Below are 20077 nucleotides of genomic sequence, written 5' to 3' on the forward strand. Positions count from 1 at the left end.
CCTGAACTCATCCCTGCAGGCTCCTCCACGTGTGCGCTAGCTACCGACCGGGGCAGCGCGCTAGGTGAGAGTTAGAGCAAGAAGCGTCTCATCAGATCTATACAGCGCTTCCTGGAACAACGGGATCACACCACATCACGGAACGACTATTCCATAGCTAATGACCTTTATGTCTGCGAGGGATTTTAGAACATCCTGTCTATTACTTGAATTATTGCTCTTGGGTACAAGAATAGTCCATTCACTAAACCCCGCAACCATTATCTATCGCTGGTGATTTAACTTTTTCCTTTTTTCAAGATATTCCTTTAACTGTGAATCATATGAACAATGGACAGCAACAAAGAACAGTACCAGGGAGTCCAAACACCACACAGAAATCCAAATATCTCGCAGTCACTCAGTGTCTCCCTCAAGGTAACATCAATGGCGCATTTGAACCATCTAGTGTGGACAACCATAATAACCCAGTAAGTAGAACTTTAATGATCATCAGCGTGATGCATGATACTGCCACCCCCATGAATGGTGTTCTTGGGATGATGGGAAGTGTTGGGTTTGTGCCGCATAACATTTCCCATGATGGCCAAAAAAGTTCAATTTTAGGCTACATTCACATGAACGTATTTTGTTTCCATGTCTGTTCCGTTTTTATTGTGGATATGTTGCAGATCCATTCATTTCAATTGGTCCGCAAAAAAATGCGGACAGCACACAGTGGCTATCTGCATCCGTATTGTCCATTCCGTAGCCCCTCAAAAAAATAGAAATGTCCTTTTCTTGTCCGTTTTGCAGACAAGGATAGGTATTGTTTATAATGGACACCCCCCCTCCCCACAAAAAAAGGATGCCATAAGGACGTCATCCGTTTTTTTTTTTTTGTGGATCTGCAATTTGCGGACCGCAAAACGCATACGGTCATGTGAATGTAGCCTTAGGCTACGTCTACACGACGACATTTTTCAATCGACATTTTGTTGCACTTATGTCGCGCGACAATTTTTCTAATGGCAGTCTATGGTGTCGCACTGCAACATGCAACATGCTGCGACTGCGACGCAACAGTCGCAGAAAATCCATTCGAGATGGATTTTTCTGCGACTGTTGCGTCGCAGTCGCAGCATGTTGCATGTTGCAGTGCGACACCATAGACTGCCATTATAAAAATTGTTGCGCAACATTAGTGCAACAAAATGTTGCGCTACAAATGTTGCAGTGTAGTTGTGCCCTATCTGTCGCGCGATGTCGTCGTGTAGACGTAGCCTAAGTCTCATCTGACCAGAAATCCCTCTTCCTTGTGCAGTATGCCAGACCTTAGGGTTTCTGCAATACTGTAGTTTTGTATTATTATGTATTTATATTGTATTGTACAGATGTAGCCAAGCTAAATTGACTCTGAGAACACATCACAATGTTATCTTGGTTATCTTGTGACAAAATCCATTGAAATCCATTGAAAAGTTAGTTAACATGCTCAGGACCACCGTACGCAGGATTGCTTCTTTGCGGCGGTCCTGTTACTCTGGGTGGATGTGCGGTGCGTCCCTCTAGCGAGACGCACCGGCACATCCACACGCACGCACATGCGCATCGCGGGCCGGCAAAAGTTAAAGAAGTATTTCGTCACCAGCCTGCCAGCCAATGATCAACGATCATTGGCTGGCAGGCTGGCGATTTCAAAAAATCTAATCAAAAGCCAGATAACACATCATATTAGTAAATATGATGTGTTAAATGGCTTGTCTGCTCCTCTGCTGGTCCTTTTCGTCGGTTGGTTCCAGCAGAGGAGCAGACATCACTGTGAGTAGCACCAAACACTTCACCTTAGCCCCAGATCACCCCCATCACCCGAATTAACCCCTTGATCACCTCTTGATCGCCCTCTGTCAATCACCTAGTGAAAGGAAAAAAGTGATCAGTGTAAACTGTCACTTTTTTTTTTTCACTAGTATTGGCTGTTAGGTTTTAGGATAGTTTAGGCCCCTTGGTTAGGTAGTTAGCGATCGGTTAGCGCCCAGCCCACCGCACCGCAGTCACTGATTCGCTGATTAGCTAATCAGCATTTGTACTTTTATAATATCTGTAAGTGATCAAAACTGATCACAGTCAGATCTATAATTGTATTAGTGGCACCTTAGTTCGCCCTCCACCCAAAACGCAGTGTTTGCCCGATCAGGCCTGATCGGTCGCCCACACGTGCGTTCAGACACGCCCGCCCCGCCGCAGTGACAAAAATTTTTTTGTTTTTGATCACTGCACAATCACTTTACAAGCTCTGCGGCGATAAAAAAAATCAGTTTTGATATTTTTTATCAACCGCAGCAGCCTCCGGTACTTCGCTAGCCTTCCCTTTGTAAGACAGGCTTGCTTTTTTTCTTGAGTAGTCTCAGGGAATACCCCTAAATTTAGTAGTCCAAATGTCAAACAGGGGGTATTTTTCTGAAGAGGCCTACAGGATTTTGACCCAGTCGGATGAGGAATGGGAACCCTCATCTGACGAATCTAGCGGGTCAGAATATGAACCTGTAGAAAGCAGTGGCAGTCTGACCCAAAGTTCGGACGAGGAGGTGGAGGTCCCTGATAGCACCAAGGCGTACCCGGGCCCCGTGTCGCTAGACCACAGGTTGTGCAGGATCCGTTTCAAGGGCAGCAGAGTGGGGCTGGCGCTGTCGGATTACGTGGTGAGGCATACACCAGCAGCGCAGCCCATCCTGGACCTAGTACCAGCACTGCCGTACAACCTTGTGAAGTGGCGAGCACCAGAAGGGCAGTTGAAGGCTGGTACGGGTGGCACGTGCAGTAGTTACCCCCGTCGCTAGCCACCGCGCAGACAGGCCCGTAGAGCCCCTAGAGTCCCTGAGGTGCTGGCAAACCCTGATTGGCAGGTCACCAACTTCAGCCGCACCTGTAGTTCCCCCTTTCAACCGCCCAGTCTGGGAGTTCGGGTTGAGACAGCTCAGATCGGTCGTGGCAGAAACAAATCGGTATGCCACTCAATTTATATCCCGCCAACCCGGGAAGCTCTTATGCCCAGTCTTTCCGGTGGAAACCAGTCCAAGTTTCCGAATTTAAAATTTAAAATTTTTCTGGGCCTTCTCCTGAACATGGGTCTAACTAAAAAGAATGAATTGCGGTCATATTGGTCCACGAACCCGATTCATCACATGCCCATGTTCTCTGCTGCTATGTCCAGGACACGTTTTGAGACCATCCTGCGTTTCCTGCACTTTAGCGACAACACCACCTCCCGTCCAGATGCCACCCAGCTTTTGACCGGCCTCCACAAAATTCGTCGTCCCCTCAAAGACCACTTCAACCAGAAATTTGCAGATTTGTATACCCCTGAGCAAAACATCCCAAGCAAGCGTGCCCGGTATGGGGTCAAATTGTATAAGCTCTGTGAAAGGGCCACAGGCTATACCCACAAATTTTGGATCTATGAGGGAAAAGATCAGACCCTGGAGCCGGTCGGTTGCCCTGACTACCTGGGGAGCAGTGGGAAGACAGTCTGGGACTTGGTGTCACCCTTATTTGGCAAGGGGTACCATCTTTATGTGGACAATTTTTACACAAGTGTGCCCCTCTTCGGGCATTTGTTCCTAGAACAGATTGGCTGCTGTGGCACCGCGCGACCTAGTCGCGTGGGCTTCCCCCAATGGCTCGTTACCACCCGTCTTGCAAGGGGGGAGAGGGCTGCCTTGTGTAACGAAGAACTGCTCGCGGTGAAATGGAGAGACAAGCGTGACGTTTACATGCTCTCCTCCATTCACGCAGACACGACAATCCAAATTGAAAGGGCAACCCATGTCATCGAAAAGCCCCTCTCAGTCCACGACTATAATGCGCTCATGGGAGGGGTGGACTTCAATGACCAGATGTTGGCTCCCTATTTAGTTTCGCCGGACGGCACCAGACGCTGGTATAAGAAGGTGTCTGTATATTTAATTCAATTGGCTGCATATAATAGTTTTGTTCTCTACAGTAAGGCTGGGAGAACGGATCCTTCATCAAATTCAGGAAGAGATCATCGAGAACCTCCTGTATCCACCAGTGTAGGGAGGTCCGTCTACACGAGCGACATTTCCCCATTGTCGGTTCCTGATACCTCAAACCGACCGCCACCCCCGAAAAAATGTCGTGTCTGTAGCAGGAGTGGAATAAGGCGTGACACCCTGCTATTTCTGTCCTTACTGTCCTGACCACGCCTGCCCTATGCTTTGGAGATTGTTTTCCGGAAGTACCACACACAGGTACACTTAGCATAGGGATTGCATCTCACAGGACAGGCACACAGGGCTAGTTAGGGCCCTTTTACTCACAGCTGCTGCAAACCTCTCCTTTCACCTGGATAAAGGCATGTACTTCGCCACATCTTTGGGCGATTTGCGCTTTGCACATTGTACCATGGGAAGGAGAGGTTTGTTCTATAAGAATTTAAGGAAAACCAAAACAAAAAAAAAAATCACACGGTAAGCAAAAAAGTTAACGTTCAGTTAAAAAAGTTAAAAAAAGTCTATATGTTCTGTTTCAAAAAGTATTATAAAGTAATAAATTTATTGCGTTGCGGCCTGGTTTTTTCTTTTTTGTTTTGTTTTTTTACCTTCCAGGTGGACCAACCGATCGACTAGCTGCAGCACGGATGTGGCATTCTGACAGAAGCATTGCCGCTGCTGTCAAGTCAGTGTATGCGGTCGCTGCAAGATGAGATTTCTCCTCTGCAGTAAAAGATACGTTTTGCCGAGGCATATTGAAGCGGAGGAGGTGGCGGGTGTTCATAAACTTTGGCAAACACTTTGTATATATATAAAAAAAAATCCTGGCAAGGATTTATTTCATTCACATCGATTGATGTGAATCGAGAAATCTGGTTTGCCAGGGCATACGAGCTAAGTGGGTATGGATGTCCTATGTCCTGGCAGACGCCTTTCCCCTCCTTTTTTTTTTTTTTTGCAGAGATTTTTTTATCCACATTGATCAATGTGAATGAGAAGAAATCTGTGCCGTTCATTTTTTCTTTCAGCCCAGAGGCTGAAAGAAAAAAAAAAAATCTCATTACCCGTATGCTCAATATAAGGGAAATAGCAGAAACTCCTAATGCTGGCCATACATGTAATGATTGCGGAGACCCTCAAATGCCAGGGCAGTACAAACAACCCACAAATGACCCCATTTTGGAAAGAAGACACCCCAAGGTATTCACTGAGGGGCATATTGAGTTCCATGAAAGATTGAAATTTTTTGTCCCAAGTTTAGCGGGAAATGGGAGACTTGTGAGAAAAAAAAAATATAAAATCAATTTCCGCTAACTTGTGGCAAATTTTTTTTTTTCTATGAACTCGCCATGCCCCTCATTGAATACCTTGGGGTGTCCTTCTTTCCAAAATGGGGGTCACATGTGGGGTATTTATACTGCCCTGGCTTTTTAGGGGCCCTAAAGCGTGAGAAGAATTCTGGGATCCAAATGTCTAAAAATGCCCCCCTAAAAGGAATGGGGCCCCTTTGCGCATCTAGGCTGCAAAAAAGTGTCACACATGTGGTATCGCCGTACTCAGGAGAAGTTGGGAATGTGTTTTTGGGGTGGTCATTTAACGATATATCCCATGCTGGGTGAGAGAAATATCTTGGTCAAAATGCCAACTTTGTATAAAAAAAATGGGAAAAGTTGTCTTTTGCCAAGATCATGTGACACTTTGGTAACACATAGAGATGAGCGAATTTTGCAAAAATTCGATTCGCCGGTTCATCAAATAAAAATAAAAAAATCGGTTCAATCCGATTAAATTTGCGGCAAATTACGTTAAAAAAAGGCTATTTCCTTGCTGCAGAGAGCCTTTATAGTGGTGTAGAACACTGTGCATTGCTGTATAACATATAGGATGTCTGCTTTGGTAGTGAAATATACTGTGACTTCAGTATGACATGCAGTTGACAGGCGTCGCTCTTAGAATCACTGTACACTTACTTATTTGGGTAGTCACGGGGCCAAACTGACCATATAACTCACGTATTTACAGGTCAATGTTAGCGCCAAGAAGAAGCGCATTTACTTTTCACACAGTCGTCAGCTGATTCCACATAGATGTCTACAGAACCTGTTCTATAAGCCCTTATACAAGTAGAAGCCCCCCCCCCCGACAGAGTGGAGAGGGTGTCAGCAGTAAGTTTTGTGTTGACGTCACTGATTATTTTGCCCTTTTTCTGATTCGTCAGAACAATAACCTCACAAAAAACGTATCTGTCTGTGGAGCATCCGCCTTCACTCGTCAGCATTTGGTCAGTAATCCATCAGTATTGCTAAAGACCAAAAAACTGATCCAAAACAGAGATGACACGTGAACAGATTATTTGCATGTCTTTTGTGTTTTGTACCCACTCCTGCTTTTGGCAACCAAATCATAAGCCAATTCTGATGGGACCATACAGGCCTTACAGCTGCTATACAGAGAGGATCCATTGTGCGTCTCATTTTTCCATCCTTCTGACAGATTAGAAGACAGGTTAAATAAATGATGATGTCAGCCAAGCTAAAAAGGCCTAAATAGTGGCCCAGTCATAGAGTGTGGAGGGGGGAACAGCAGAAGAAGTTCACAGAGTGGCCCTATGACATAGAGGTGAGGTGGAAGCAGCATGATGAGACCACAGAGTGGCCCAATGACAGAGTCTGAAGGTGGTGGCAGCATCAGGGGGCTAAAGAGTGGCACAATGACAGAGTGTGGAGGTGGCAGCAGCATGAGGAGGCCACAGAGTGGCCCAATGACAGAGTCTGGAGGTGGCAGCAGCATCAGGCCACAGAGTGACACAATGACAGAGTGTGGAAATGGCAGCAGCATGAGGAGGCCACAGAGTGGCACAATGAAAGAGACTGGAGGTGGTAGGAGCATGAGGAGGCCACAGAGTGGCACAATGACAGAGTGTGGAGATGGCAGCAGCATGAGGAGGCCACAGAGTGACCCTATGACAGAGTCTGGAGGTGGCGGCAGCATCAGGAGGCCACAGAGTGACACAATGAAAGAGTCTGGAGGTGGCAGCAGCATCAGGAGGCCCCAGAGTGGCACAATGACAAAGCCTGGAGGTGACAGCAGCAATCAGGAGGCCCCAGAGTGGCACAATGACAGAGTCTGGAGGTGGCAGCAGCATCAGAGGCCAGAGAGTGGCCCAATGACAGAGTCTGGAAAGTAGCGGCAGCATGAGGAAGCCACAAAGTCGCAAAATGACAGAGTGTGGAGGTGGCGGCAGCCTTAGGAGACCACAGAGTGGCAAGGTGACATTAATGTGGAGATTGGCAGCAGCATCAGAAGGCCAAAGAGTGGCAAGGTGACATCGTGTTGAGGTGGGTGGCAATACCAGTACCTGATGTAGATGGTGGGTGAAAGAAGGAGCACTTGGCATCAGATAAGTGGCATCAGGCAAGTGGCAGCATCAGAATAGTAGCTGAGGCAGGTAGCCAGAAGAAACCGGTCTCTTTTGTCAAAGTGTTGGTGTGGCACCATGGATTATCTAGTCTGATGCATCAGGAATTGTTGGGTGGACATCCTGGCTGATCCATGCCTGATTCATCTTGACAAAGGTCAGTCTCTCCACATTTTGGGTGGACAGGCGAGTTCTTCTTGGGGTAACTATGGCCCCCGCTGCACTAAACACCCGTTCTGATGCCACACTACTGGCCAGGCAGGACAGCTTTTCCAGTGCAAACTCTGCTAGTTGCGGCCACAAATCCAGTTCGGCTGCCTAGTAGTCCATCTGATCTTCAATGTGGAGTGGCAGGGTGCTGTCCAAGTATTCCACCACCTGCTGGTTCAGGTCCTGCTCTATATCTAGCTGCTGGTGAGTACTTTCTGCACTATGCGGGTGAAGGAAGCTGCTCGTTAGCGTCTCTAGACTCAGGCTGCTGCTGATGGAGCTGGTACTGCTCCTGCCACCCCACCCCTCCCCAGCAGCCATGGCAGTGGAACGTGAGCGCAGATGGCCCCCCCGGTCAGATCTGCGAGAGGATGGACGATGGCGCAAACAGGTAGCGGCCAACTAACTACATAGGATGTCTCTATAGTAGTTCAGTTTGTCCTTCCTCTCAGCGGGTGTAAAAAAGGCCCCCAGTTTGGACCAGTAGGGAGGGTCAAACAAGGTGGAGAGCCAGAAGTCATCCCTCTGCTGAATAGTGACAATTCGGCTGTCACTACCCAAGCAAGTGAGCATTCATGGGGCCATTTGCGCAAATGACTCAGAGGAATTCCCTGCTTTCATCTCCACTGCATACTGCCACGGTGTACCTGGGTCATCTGCCTCGTCTTCCTAATCGCCCTGTAGCTCCTCTGGCTGCTCCTGCTCCTCCTCTCAGTCACATGTCCTAGAAAAACCTCCATTTCGCTACACATTGCTTGTGCTCCAATGTCCTCCTCCTCCTCCAGTTCAGCCCCCACAGGGCTCATGTTGCAGTGGGATCTAGGCGCCACGTCTCCTGTTCCCTGACCAGCCAAATTTTTCAGCATCTGTTCCAGGACATGAAGCAGTGGAATGACATTGTCCATCCCATAGTCCTGGCGACTGACAAATAACATGGCATCCTGAAAGAGCCTCAGCAAACAGATGGTGCCTTGCATGAGCTGACACTGGCTGACATCGAAGCTACACAGGGGAGTACTCCTGTCCGCTTGGATCATCAGGAAATCATTGATGGCCTTTCTCTGTTCATACAGTCGGTACAACATATGGAGGGTGGAATTCCCATGGGTGGAAACGTTGCATATCAGCCTATGTTGGGGGATGCCGTTCTGCAGCTGCAGCTCAGGGAGGGTGTGCTTTGCGTTGTACTAGTGGCTGAAATGCATTCAAAGTTTCCTGGCTTGACAACCAGATTGAACACGTGTGCCATGCAGGGCGCATGGCTCAGCCCTCCTTGACGCAGCACTGACACAATGTTCTTCCCGTTGTCGGTCACTAAGGATCCGATTTTGAGTTGTCGAGGAGAAAGCCAGGATTCAATTTCTTGCTGAAGGACAAGGAGCAATTCCTCCACTGTGTGACTCCGTTCACCCAGGCAAACGAGGTGCAGAACAGCGTGACACTGCTGTGCCCTGCCCATGTGGTATGCTGGAGGGGCGCTGTGAATTGTCCCTGCAGTAGAGGCTGAGGACACAGCGGAGGATGAGGAGGCAGAGGCAGACATTGTCGCTGGACCAATGGCGTGGCAATGTGGAGGCGGAAGCGGCATTACCTGGCCAAGTTGCTGATGTGGCTGTGCAGGAACCACGTTCACCCAGTGGGCCGTAAAGGACATGTACTGTCCCTGACCGTAGTTACAGCTCCACACGTCGGCACTGCCGTGCACTTTGGCAGACACGAAGAGGCTCAAGGACTGGCCCACCTTCTGTTCTACATGTGTGTGCAGGGCTGGTACTGCCTTTTTTGCAAAGAAATGACGGCTTGGGACTCTCCACCTCTGCTCAGCACAAGCCATCAGTTCTCTGATAGATGCAGAGACCACCACTTTGAAAGGGAGGTACTGCAGCACCAGCAACTTGGACAGGAGCACATTTAGCTTCTGTGCCGCTGGATACGTGCACGCATACTGTTGTCTTTTGGCAATTTATTCTGTGATCAATTGCTGATGGAATGAGTGCCGAAGAGTAGGAGGAGGAGGAGGAGCAGGAGCATCAGGACCAGCAGATGCAGCTTTCTTCGTCCGAGGTGGTGAAGCCTTGACTGCCTGAAATCAGGTGCGTGCCACGGGGTGATGCAGAGGTTTATGCGGCAGGCTGGACCACCACATCGGAGCCACGGTCCTCCCAGGCCACTTTATGGCGACGCTGCATATGTTGATGCAGGGCCGTAGTGCCAACATTGGCACTTTGGCCACGCTTCACCTTCTGCCCACAGATTCTACATATGGGCACGTTTACTTCCTCCAGCGGCTTAAGAAAAAACTGCCACTCCGCCGAGTAGGTGATTTTCCCCCCCAACACTACACACTGACTGACTGCTACTGCCGCTGCCTCCATGAATCCGTGCACCGCTACTTCCCGGGCAGGTAGGCTCCCGCAAAATGGGTGGTCTTCCCCGGGCACGTTTGGCCCCCGACCTTCCACTGCTGCCACCCTACTGACCCCCGAACACGCTAGTGACTTGCTGGCTCTGCCGCTGGCTCCCAATGATTATGAAGCCCCTTTGTCATCCGACTCCCAAGTGCGATCAGCTACATCTTCATCATCGAGTACTGTCTGCATGTCACTGATGTCCTCCTCAACCGTCTCTGGGTCAGGAGCCTGACCACTTTCAATACCAGCTCCCACGCCACTTTTCTCATTAATACTTGCCCGCCTAGTGGAGGAAGCGGTGGATATCTCCTCCACATCTTTGCTGGGCAGTAGCCACAAAAGCCTTTACTACAGATTAACCGCACCGCAGAGCGGCAAATGTTTTGTTTATTCTTTTTACGTTAACACACGTCACAAAAGGCTTTAAAAGAAATAACTGCACAAAAATATCCCACAAAAGCTTTTACCACAAATTACTGCACCGCAGAGCGGCAAATGTATTTTTTCTTTTTGCGCTAATACACGTCACAAAAGGCTTAGCAAGAAATAACTGCACCGCTGAGCGGCAAATATATTTTTTCTTTTTCCACTAAAACACCCCACAAAAGCCTTTACTACAGATAATTGCACTGCAGAAGGGCAAATAAGACGTAGAAATATTGCCTTGTAATAAACCTCACTTGCACCCCAATAAGAACGGTTTGCTAGAATTACAGAGCTGTATAATGGCAATTTGGATCCCCAGTCAGTGCTGCAAGGTCTAATAGGAATGTTCCTATTACCCAGGCTGTCACCTCCCCGACTGAACCCTGTTCAACAGAAATGCACTGGAATGATTCCTCCCTATCCTTTCCCTACACCTTGAATAATGTTTCCCTGCACTTGTAATTCTTTTTTTCTTTACCACACTGATGTTTTTTCTATCACTATCCCTAGCGCCTGCAGACATGTCTCTCCCTGCTCTAAGTACACTGGTGAATTGCAGAATCTAAGATGGCTGCTGTATTTATAGGGCTGTGACATCACATGGCTGGCTGGCTGCTGATTGGCTGCATGCATGTCAGTATGGGTGATCCCACCTTCCCAGAGTTCATTTCTCCATCTCCTCACACGTGCAGCTGCCATTTAGGAAAAAATGCGATTCGTTACCACGAACCACGAGGAAATTTGCATTCGGTGCGAATCAAATTTTTCCTGAAATTCGGAACCAATTCCACTTCATCAGCTTCAATTCACTCATCTCTAGTTACACACATAGGGCACCTCATGAAACTATTTATGTGACTTCTGGAGTTAACTGGCTGGACTAGACCTTATATACGGGTTCCATAGCAAAGGTGAATACTAGAGATGAGCAAAAAAAAAATTTAAAAAAATTCAGTTGGTTTGCCAAATTTTCCGAATAGATTCAATTCGATCAAAATTTATTTGTGGTGAATTGCGTTAAAAAACTGCTATTTCCTGGCTGCAGAGAGCCTGTAAAGTGGTGTAGAACACTGTGTCTTGCAGTAATATGCATAGGGAGTCTGCTGTGGTAGTGAAACAATACTGTGAGTCAGCATGACACACAGATGACAGGCATCGCTCTTAGAATCACTTTACACTTCACTCATTTGATCAATTACGGGGCCAAAACTAACAAAATAACTCAAGTGTGAACTTAGCCTTACAGGTCAATGTTAGCGCTAGGTAAAAAGAACCATGCAGAGGCCCAAGATCCTACTATAGCATGAAAGAGCGCATTCCTTTTATACCGTCATCAGATGATTCCACATAGATGTCTACAGAACTTGTTCTATTAAACGCTTATACAAGTAGAGCCCCCTGACAAAGTGTAGAGGGTGTTAGCAGTAAGTTTGTGTTGACGTCACTGATTATTTTGCCCTTCCTCTGATCCATCAGAACAATAACCCCCAAAAAACGGATCCTTCCTGTTGAGCATAACGCCTTCACTCGGTCAGCATTTGGTCAGTAATCCATCAGTATTGCTAAAGCAAAAAAAAAAAACTGGAGTGGATCCAAAACAGAGATGACACGTGAATGGAATATTTGCATGTCTTCTGTGTTTTGTACCCACTCCTGCTTTTGGCTACCAAATTATTAGCCAATTCTGATGCAAAATAGGGACCATGTCATGCAGGCTTTACAGCTGATACATAGACAGGATCTATTGTGCGTTAGAGATGTCCAGAGCTATTCGCCGGCGAACAGTTCCCGTCAAACATAGCTTGTTCGCGTTTGCCGCGGCCGGCGAACATATGCGATGTTCGGTCCGCCCCCTATACATCATCATTGAGCAAACTTTGACCCTGTGCCTCACAGTCAGCAGACACATTCCAGCCAAACAGCATACCCTCCCTCCCAGACCCTCCCACCTCCTATCAAAAAGCAAGGACAGCATCCATCTTAGATTCATTCGGAAGCTGCAGTGTCACAAATTTGACTAAGTTGTAATCGCAATGCGATTAATACAGGTTATATTAATCGCATTGCGAATTCAACTTAGAGCTGGGTTCCTAATGGTTGTATTGCTAGAATATAACAAAGATTGAGAATATAGTGCTATATTCGTTATATTCGTCAATTCTAGCAATACAACCAACCATTAGGAACTCAGATCTAAGTTGTAATTGCAATGCGATTAATACAGGTTATATTAGTCACATTGCGAATTCAACTTAGAGCTGGGTTCCTAATGGTTGTATTGCTAGGATATAACAAAGATTGAGAATATAGTGCTATATTCGTTATATTTGTCAATTCTAGCAATACAACCATTAGGAACTTAGCTCTAAGTTGAATTCGCAATGCGATTAATGAAGGTTATATTAATCGCATTGCGAATTCAACTTAGAGCTGGGTTCCTAATGGTTGTATTGCTAGAATATAACGAAGATTGAGAATATAGTGCTATATTCGTTAAATTTGTCAATTCTAGCAATACAACCATTAGGAACTTAGCTCTAAGTTGAATTCGCAATGCGATTAATGCAGGTTATATTAATCGCATTGCGAATTCAACTTACCACACTCTGCGTCAACTACGTAATTTTCCATGGGAGTTTTGCCATGGATCTCCCTCCGGCATGCCACAGTCCAGGTGTTAGTCCCCTTGAAACAACTTTTCCATCACTATTGTGGCCAGAAAGAGTCCCTGTGGGTTTTAAAATTCGCCTGCCTATTGAAGTCTATGACGGTTCGCCCGTTCGCGAACATTTGCAGAAATTCGCGTTCGCCGTTCGCGAACGGAAAATTTTATGTTCGCGACATCTCTATTGTGCGTCTCATTTTAACTTCCTTCTGACAGATCAGAAGAAGGGTCAAATAAATGATGATGTCAACCAGGCCAAAAAGGCAAAATAGTGGCCCAGTCATGGAGTGGGGAGGGTGGGAACAGCATGAGAAGTCCACAGAGTGGCCCAGTGACAGAGTGGTGAGGTAGCAGCAGCATGAGGAGGCCTCGGAGTGGCCAAGTGACATAGTGATGAGGCAGCAGCAGCATTAGGACACCACAGAGTGGCTCAGTGACATAGTGGTTTGGTGGCAGCAGCATGTGGAGCAAACAAAAATGTATGGTAGGACAGCACCACTTACTTGAATGCACTCAAGAGACTTTGCGGCGGTGCTCGTGGCGTCAGGTCTCGGCCTCAGAGACCCCCAATATACCAGCAGAGATGAAGAAGGTCACGGCACTCCAAAAGCAAATTCAATGTGTTTTAATCCACCAAATGTTCAGCAGCAACGTTTCGACAACAGTCTTTATCAAGCTACATATGTAGCTTGATAAAGACTGTTGTCGAAACGTTGCTGCTGAACATTTGGTGGATTAAAACACATTGAATTTGCTTTTGGAGTGCCGTGACCTTCTCATCTCTGCTAGCAGCATGTGGAGACCACAGAGTGGCGAGGTGGCAGCAGCATAAGGAGACCACAGAGTGGTGATGTGGCAGAATCATGAGGAGACCATAGAGTGGTGAGGTGGCAGCAGCATGTGAAGACCACAGAGTGGTGAGGTGGCATCAGCATGATGAGACCACAGAGTGGCCCGGTGACATAGTGGTGAGCTGACAGCCGCATGAGGAGACCACAGAGTGTCCCAGTGACATAGTGGTGAGGTGGCAGCAGCATGTGGAGAACACAGAGTGGTGAGGTGGCAGCAGCATAAGGAGACCACAGAGTGGTGATGTGGCAGCAGCATGAAAAGACAACAGAGTCGCTTATTGACACAGTGGTAAGGTGGCAGCAGCATGAGGAGACCACAGAATGGCCCAGTGGCATAGTAGGGAGGTGGGGGGCAATACCAGTACCATCTGAAGATTGTGGGTGGCAATAGGAGCACCTGGCAGCAGGTGTGGCATCAGGTGGGTGGCAGCATCAAAATAGTAGCTGAAGCAGGTAGCGCGAAGAAACAGGTCTCTTTTGTCAAAGTGTAGTTGTGGCACCATGGATGATCTAGTCTGATGCATCAGGCACTGGTGTTTTAAAATCCTGGCTGATCCACGCCTGATTCTTTCTTTACAAAGGTCAGTTTCTCCACATTTCGGGTGGACAGGCGAGTTCTCCTTGGGGTAGCTATGGTCCCTGCCACACTAAACACCCTCTCTGATGCCTGACTGCTGGCCAGGCAGGAAAGCTTGTCCAGGGCTTACTCGCCCAGTTGCAGGCAAAAATTAAGTTTGGCTGCCCAGTAGTCCAGGGGATCTTCGATGTGGGGTGGCAGGGTACACTCCAAATATGTCACGTCACCTGCTGGTTCAGATTCTGCTCTACTTCTAGCTGCTGGTGAGTAGTTTCTTCAGTAGGCGGGTGAAGAAACCTGCTCATCAGTGACTCTAGACTTAAGTTGCTGCTGATGGAGCTGGTACTGCTCCTGCCCCCCAAACCTCCCCCAGCAGCCATGGCAGTGTAACATGAGCGCAGAGGGCCCCCCGGTTAGACCTGCATGAGGATGAGCGATGGCGCATACAGGCAGCGGCCAACTGACTACATAGGATGTCTCGATAGTAGTTTAGTTTGTCCTTCCTCTCAGCAGGTATAAAAAATGCCCCCATTTTGGACCTGTAGTGAGGGTCAAACATGGTGGAGAGCCAGTAGTCATCCCTCTGACGAATGATGACAATTCGGCTGTCACTACGCAAGCAACTGAGCATGCATTGGGCCATTTGCGCAAGTGACTCGGAGGGACTCCCTGCCTCTATTTCCACTGCATACAGCCACGATGTGTCTGGGTCATCTGCCTCGTCTTCCTCATCGCCCTGTAGCTCCTCCGGCTGCTCCTGCTCCTCCTCTCCTGTCACCTGTGTAGAAAAATACTGCCATTTCTCTAAGCATTGCTTGTGCTCGAATGTCCTCCTCCTCCTCTAGTTCAGCCCCCACAGGGCTCATGTGGCCGTGAGATGTAGTCACCACGTCTCCTGTCCCCTGGCAAGCCAGATTTAGCAGCATCTGTTCCAGGACATGAATCAGTGGAATGACGTTGTTCATCCCTTAGTCCTTGCGGCTGACAAATAAAGTGGCCTCCTCAAAGGGGCCGAACAAACGGCAGGTGTTACGCATGAGCTGCCACTGGCTAACATCGAAGTTACACAGGGGAGTACCTCTGTCCGCCTGTATCATCAAGAAATTGTTTATGGCCTTTCTCTGTTCATATAATCGGTCCAACATATGGAGGGTGGAATTCCAACAGGTGGAACTGTCGCATGTCAGCCTATGTTGAGGGACGCCGTTCTGCCGTTGCAGCTCAAGGAGAGTGTGCTTTGCGGTGTATGAGTGGCTGAAGTGCATGCAAAGTTTTCTGCCCATTTTCAGGATGTCTTGCAGATGGGGTGAAGATTTCAGGAACCGCTTTACAACCAGATTGAACACGTGCGACATGCAGGGTGCATGGCTCAGCCCTTCTTGACACAGCGACGACAACATGTTCCTCCCATTGTCAGTCACCATGGTTCCGATTTTGAGTTGTCGAGGAGAAAGCCAGGATTCGATTTCTTGATGAAGGATGCAGAGATTTTCCTCCCCTGTGTGACTCCGTTAGCCCAGGCAAACTAGGTGCAGAACAGTGAGACAATGCCTGTGAATTGTCCCTGCAGTGGAGGCTGAGGACACAGTGGAGGATGAGCAGGCAGAGGCAGACATTGTCGCAGGACCAACGGCGTGAGAACGTGGAGGTGGAAGCGGTGTCACCTGGCCAAGATGCTGGTGTAGCTGGGCAGGAACCACATTTACCCAGTGGGCCATAAAGGACATATATAATCCTTGACCGTAGTTACAGCTCCACAGGTTGGTGTTGCCATGCACTTTGGCAAACACAGACAGGCTCATGGACTGGCCCACCTTCTGTTCTACATATGTGTGCAGGACTGGTACTGGCTTTTTTGCAAATAAATGATGGCTTGGGACTCTCCACCTTGGCTCAGCACAAGCCATCAGTTTCCTGAAAGGTGCAGAGCCTACTACTTGGAAAGGGAGGGACTGCAGCACCAGGAGCCTACTACTTGGAAAGGGAGGGACTGCAGCCAGGAGGACGTTCAGCTTCTGCGCTGTTGTCTTTTGGCAATCGCTTCGGTTATCGATTGCTGATGAAATAACTGACAAGGAGTAGGAGGGCAAGGAGCAGGAGCATCAGGACCAGCAGATGATGGGAAAGAGAGACAGCTCCCTTCGGCTGAGGTGTTGGAGCCTTGACTGACTGAAATTGGGTGCATGCCACTGGGTGATGCATCGGTTGCTTCAGCAGGCTAGACCCTCACATCGGAACTATGGTTCTTCCAGGCCACTTTATGGTGACACTGTATGTGTTGATGCAGGGCTGTGGTGCCAACATTGGCACCCTGGCCAGGCTTCACCTTCTGCCCACAAATTCGGCAAATGGCCATGTTCACCTCCTCCGGCGGCCTAACAAAAAATTGCCACACCGCCGAGTATGGCATTTCCCCCCCAACACTCCACACTGACTGCCTGCAACTGCTGCCTTCGTGAACCCCTACACCGCTACTTTCTGGGCTGGTAGGCTCCTGCGAAGCGGGTGGTCTACCCAGGGCACGTTTGGCTCCCGACCTCCCACTGCTGCCACCCTGCTGACTCACACCCACACTACCACCCTGCTGGCTCCGCTGCTGCCTTACTTGCAGGCTGCTACCCTCTTCTTCTTCTGATGATGATGATGATGATGAAGCCCCGTCTTCACCTGACTCCGAAGTGCTATCGGCTGCATCATCCGCTACTGTCTGCACATCACTGATGTCCCCCTCACCGGTCTCAGAGCCCGGAGCCATGACTGCTCGCAACACCTGCTCCCATGTGACTCTCTTCATCAGTACTTGCCCCCCTACTGGAGAAAGTGGCGGATGTCTCCCCCAGATCTTGGCTGGGCAGTAGGTGCGGACTGTCCTCTAGTAGCTCGTCCTGAAAAGTGGAGCGAGTCAACCATTCAAGCACCGCTGGTCAAGACAACCGCTAGAGGACACCGGGAGTCCAGGACTCTCGCTGCAACTCCTGCTGCCACCCCCTCTTCTTCTGCTGCCTGCGACAAACATTTTGGCCACTGCCCGTTGCCTTTGAAGGGCCTGGCACCTGTCTGTCTGACATACTGTATAATAAAATAATTAAATAAAAATAATACCTCCCAAAAAAGGCAGTAGTACAATGTAACTTTACTGCTGAACTGCAATTAAGACATATATATTATTTTCTGATTAATAAATCCCCCCCCCCCAAAAAAAAACAATCACAAATTACCACAGAACGGCAATTAAGACGTATTCTTTTTCCTATTACTACATCCCAAAAATATAAATAGAACAATTCCAATTCATTGCAGAACGGCTAATGGGGCGTAGGTATATTTCGTTTTAATACACCACGTAACTGGCTGTATTACAATGTAACTTCACCGCTGAACGACAACTATGACATATATTTTTTCCTTTTTTCCCCCTATTATTACACCCAAAAATGAAATATAACAATCACAATTCACCGCAGAACAGCTAATGGGACTAACGTATATTTCCTATTAATACAGCACGTAAATGGCTGTAGTACAATGTAACTGCACCGCTGAACGGCAATTAAGACCTATATATTTTTTTCTGATTATTGAACTCCCCACCCCCCCAAAAAATAAAAATCACAATTCACCGCAGAACGGCAATTAAGACGTACTCTTTTTCCTATTAATAAAAGAAATAGAACAATCACTATTATTACACCCCCCAAAAAAAGTAAAACAATGTGAAATTAACGCAGAATGGCTATTAGGATGTACTATCTTTCCTATTAATGCACCGCGTAAATGGCTGTAGTACAATGTGCAATAATTTTACCGCAGAACGGCAATTATGACATATATTTTTTCCTTTTTTTTTTTCTATTTATACACCCTGTAAATGGCTGTATCACACAGAACTTGAATCCCAATCACAAGCAAGATTTGCTGGAATTAGTGATGTATCATATATAGTGCAAACAACCTAAAAGCAGCAGTATAACTGCAATTTGGATCCCCAATTAGAGCGGCAAGGTGTAATAGTATTCGCTCCTATTATCCAGGCTGTACACTCTCCTATTGCACCCTGTTCTCCTTTTATATTGTAGATGATGCCTCCCTATGCTTTACCTACACCTTGAATAATCTTTCCCTGAACTTGTAAATAGTTTTTTTTCAGCACAATAAAGTCTTTCCTAATACTGTTGTCATGCAGTAGGGTATGAGGAAGAGGAAGTGCACCCACTAGCTGCCACCCACGCCTCTGTCCCTGCCTACTTACACTACCCGTCCTAGGTGACGGGACATAACTGGGCGACGGTCCCTATCGGTGCAGAGAGGCAGAGTGGACAGAGACAGAATATATACTACAAAGAAAAAATGTGGGGGATTCAGTCAGCACAACCCTGTATGCAGGTGCACATCGCTATGGCGAAATACACATACAAACGCAAAAACACAAATGCAATAGCACTCTGCAACCAGCGCACTGCCCTGCCTCTATGCTGGATGTTGAATGAGGCATTGGTGTACATTTTGGCCAAAGCGTAATAAGCCACTCACCACGTCAAGGTCGCCTCTATGAGTGGTCCCTAACACTAGTTCCTACCTGTTTATGGGCCATGATAGCCACACAAAGTCCAGGGAGCGCAGGTACAGCATGCACGCCAGGCACACTCTGCTTTTAACCCCGTCCGGTGCCGTGACAGCTTTCATCGGATCCAGGGATGCAAGTACCAACATGCATGCTGAGCCCACTATATACTTCTCCTGGAGCCAAATGCATTTGTGTTTTTGCGTTTGTATGTGTATTTTGCCATAGCGATGTGCACCTGCATACAGGGTTGTGCTGACTGAATGCCCCACATTTTTTCTTTGTAGTATATATTGGAGGCGTGGCGATCTCCTTGCAGTCATGCACACCTGACCAGTTAGTCTGCCATGGAGGCTGGTTTTAAATTCAGTATAAAACTGAGTGTACTTTTACAGCGCCTACCAGTAGCCATTTGACTCCAGGAGAAGTATATAGTGGGCTCAGCATGCATGTTGGTACTTGCATCCCTGGATCCGATGAAAGCTGTCACGGCACCGGACGGGGTTAAAAGCAAAGTGTGCCTGGCGTGCATTCTGTACCTGCACTCCCTGGACTTTGTGTGGCTATCATGGCCCATAAACAGATAGGAACTAGTGTTAGGGACCACTCATAGAGGCGACCTTGACGTGGTGAGTGGCTTATTACGCTTTGGCCAAAATGTACACCAATGCCTCATTCAACATCCAGCATAGAGGCAGGGCGGAGTGCTGGTTGCAGAGAGACAGAATATAGCCAGGCAGAGGCAGTAGGAGGGAGCCCTGCAGATGGATCCGAAGTCTAATTATCTAATTATCTTTTTTTTATCATTTGGTCTATTTTGTCAGCTTCATTACATAAAATCTAAATTGAAAAACATTTTATTTCCAGGTTGTAATGCAAGATGAAAAAAGATTTAGATTCCTCAGTGGTTGATATCTGTGTCTATCTATCTTTCTATCTCATATCTATCTATCTATCTATCTATCT

At 47.6% G+C, this 20077-nt stretch overlaps 1 protein-coding gene across 1 annotated transcript in view; it reads left to right on the forward strand.

Annotated features, from left to right (window-relative positions):
- ANO2 (anoctamin 2) overlaps positions 1-20077 on the forward strand; it is a 541215-nt gene that overhangs the window by 35187 nt on the left and 485951 nt on the right. Inside the window, exon 2 of the mRNA XM_040439201.1 lies at positions 301-470. Coding sequence (XP_040295135.1) covers positions 301-470 — 170 coding nt within the window. The remainder of the gene's footprint in view (positions 1-300; positions 471-20077) is intronic.

Source organism: Bufo bufo, chromosome 1, assembly GCF_905171765.1.
Source record: "Bufo bufo chromosome 1, aBufBuf1.1, whole genome shotgun sequence".
NCBI lineage: Eukaryota > Metazoa > Chordata > Amphibia > Anura > Bufonidae > Bufo > Bufo bufo.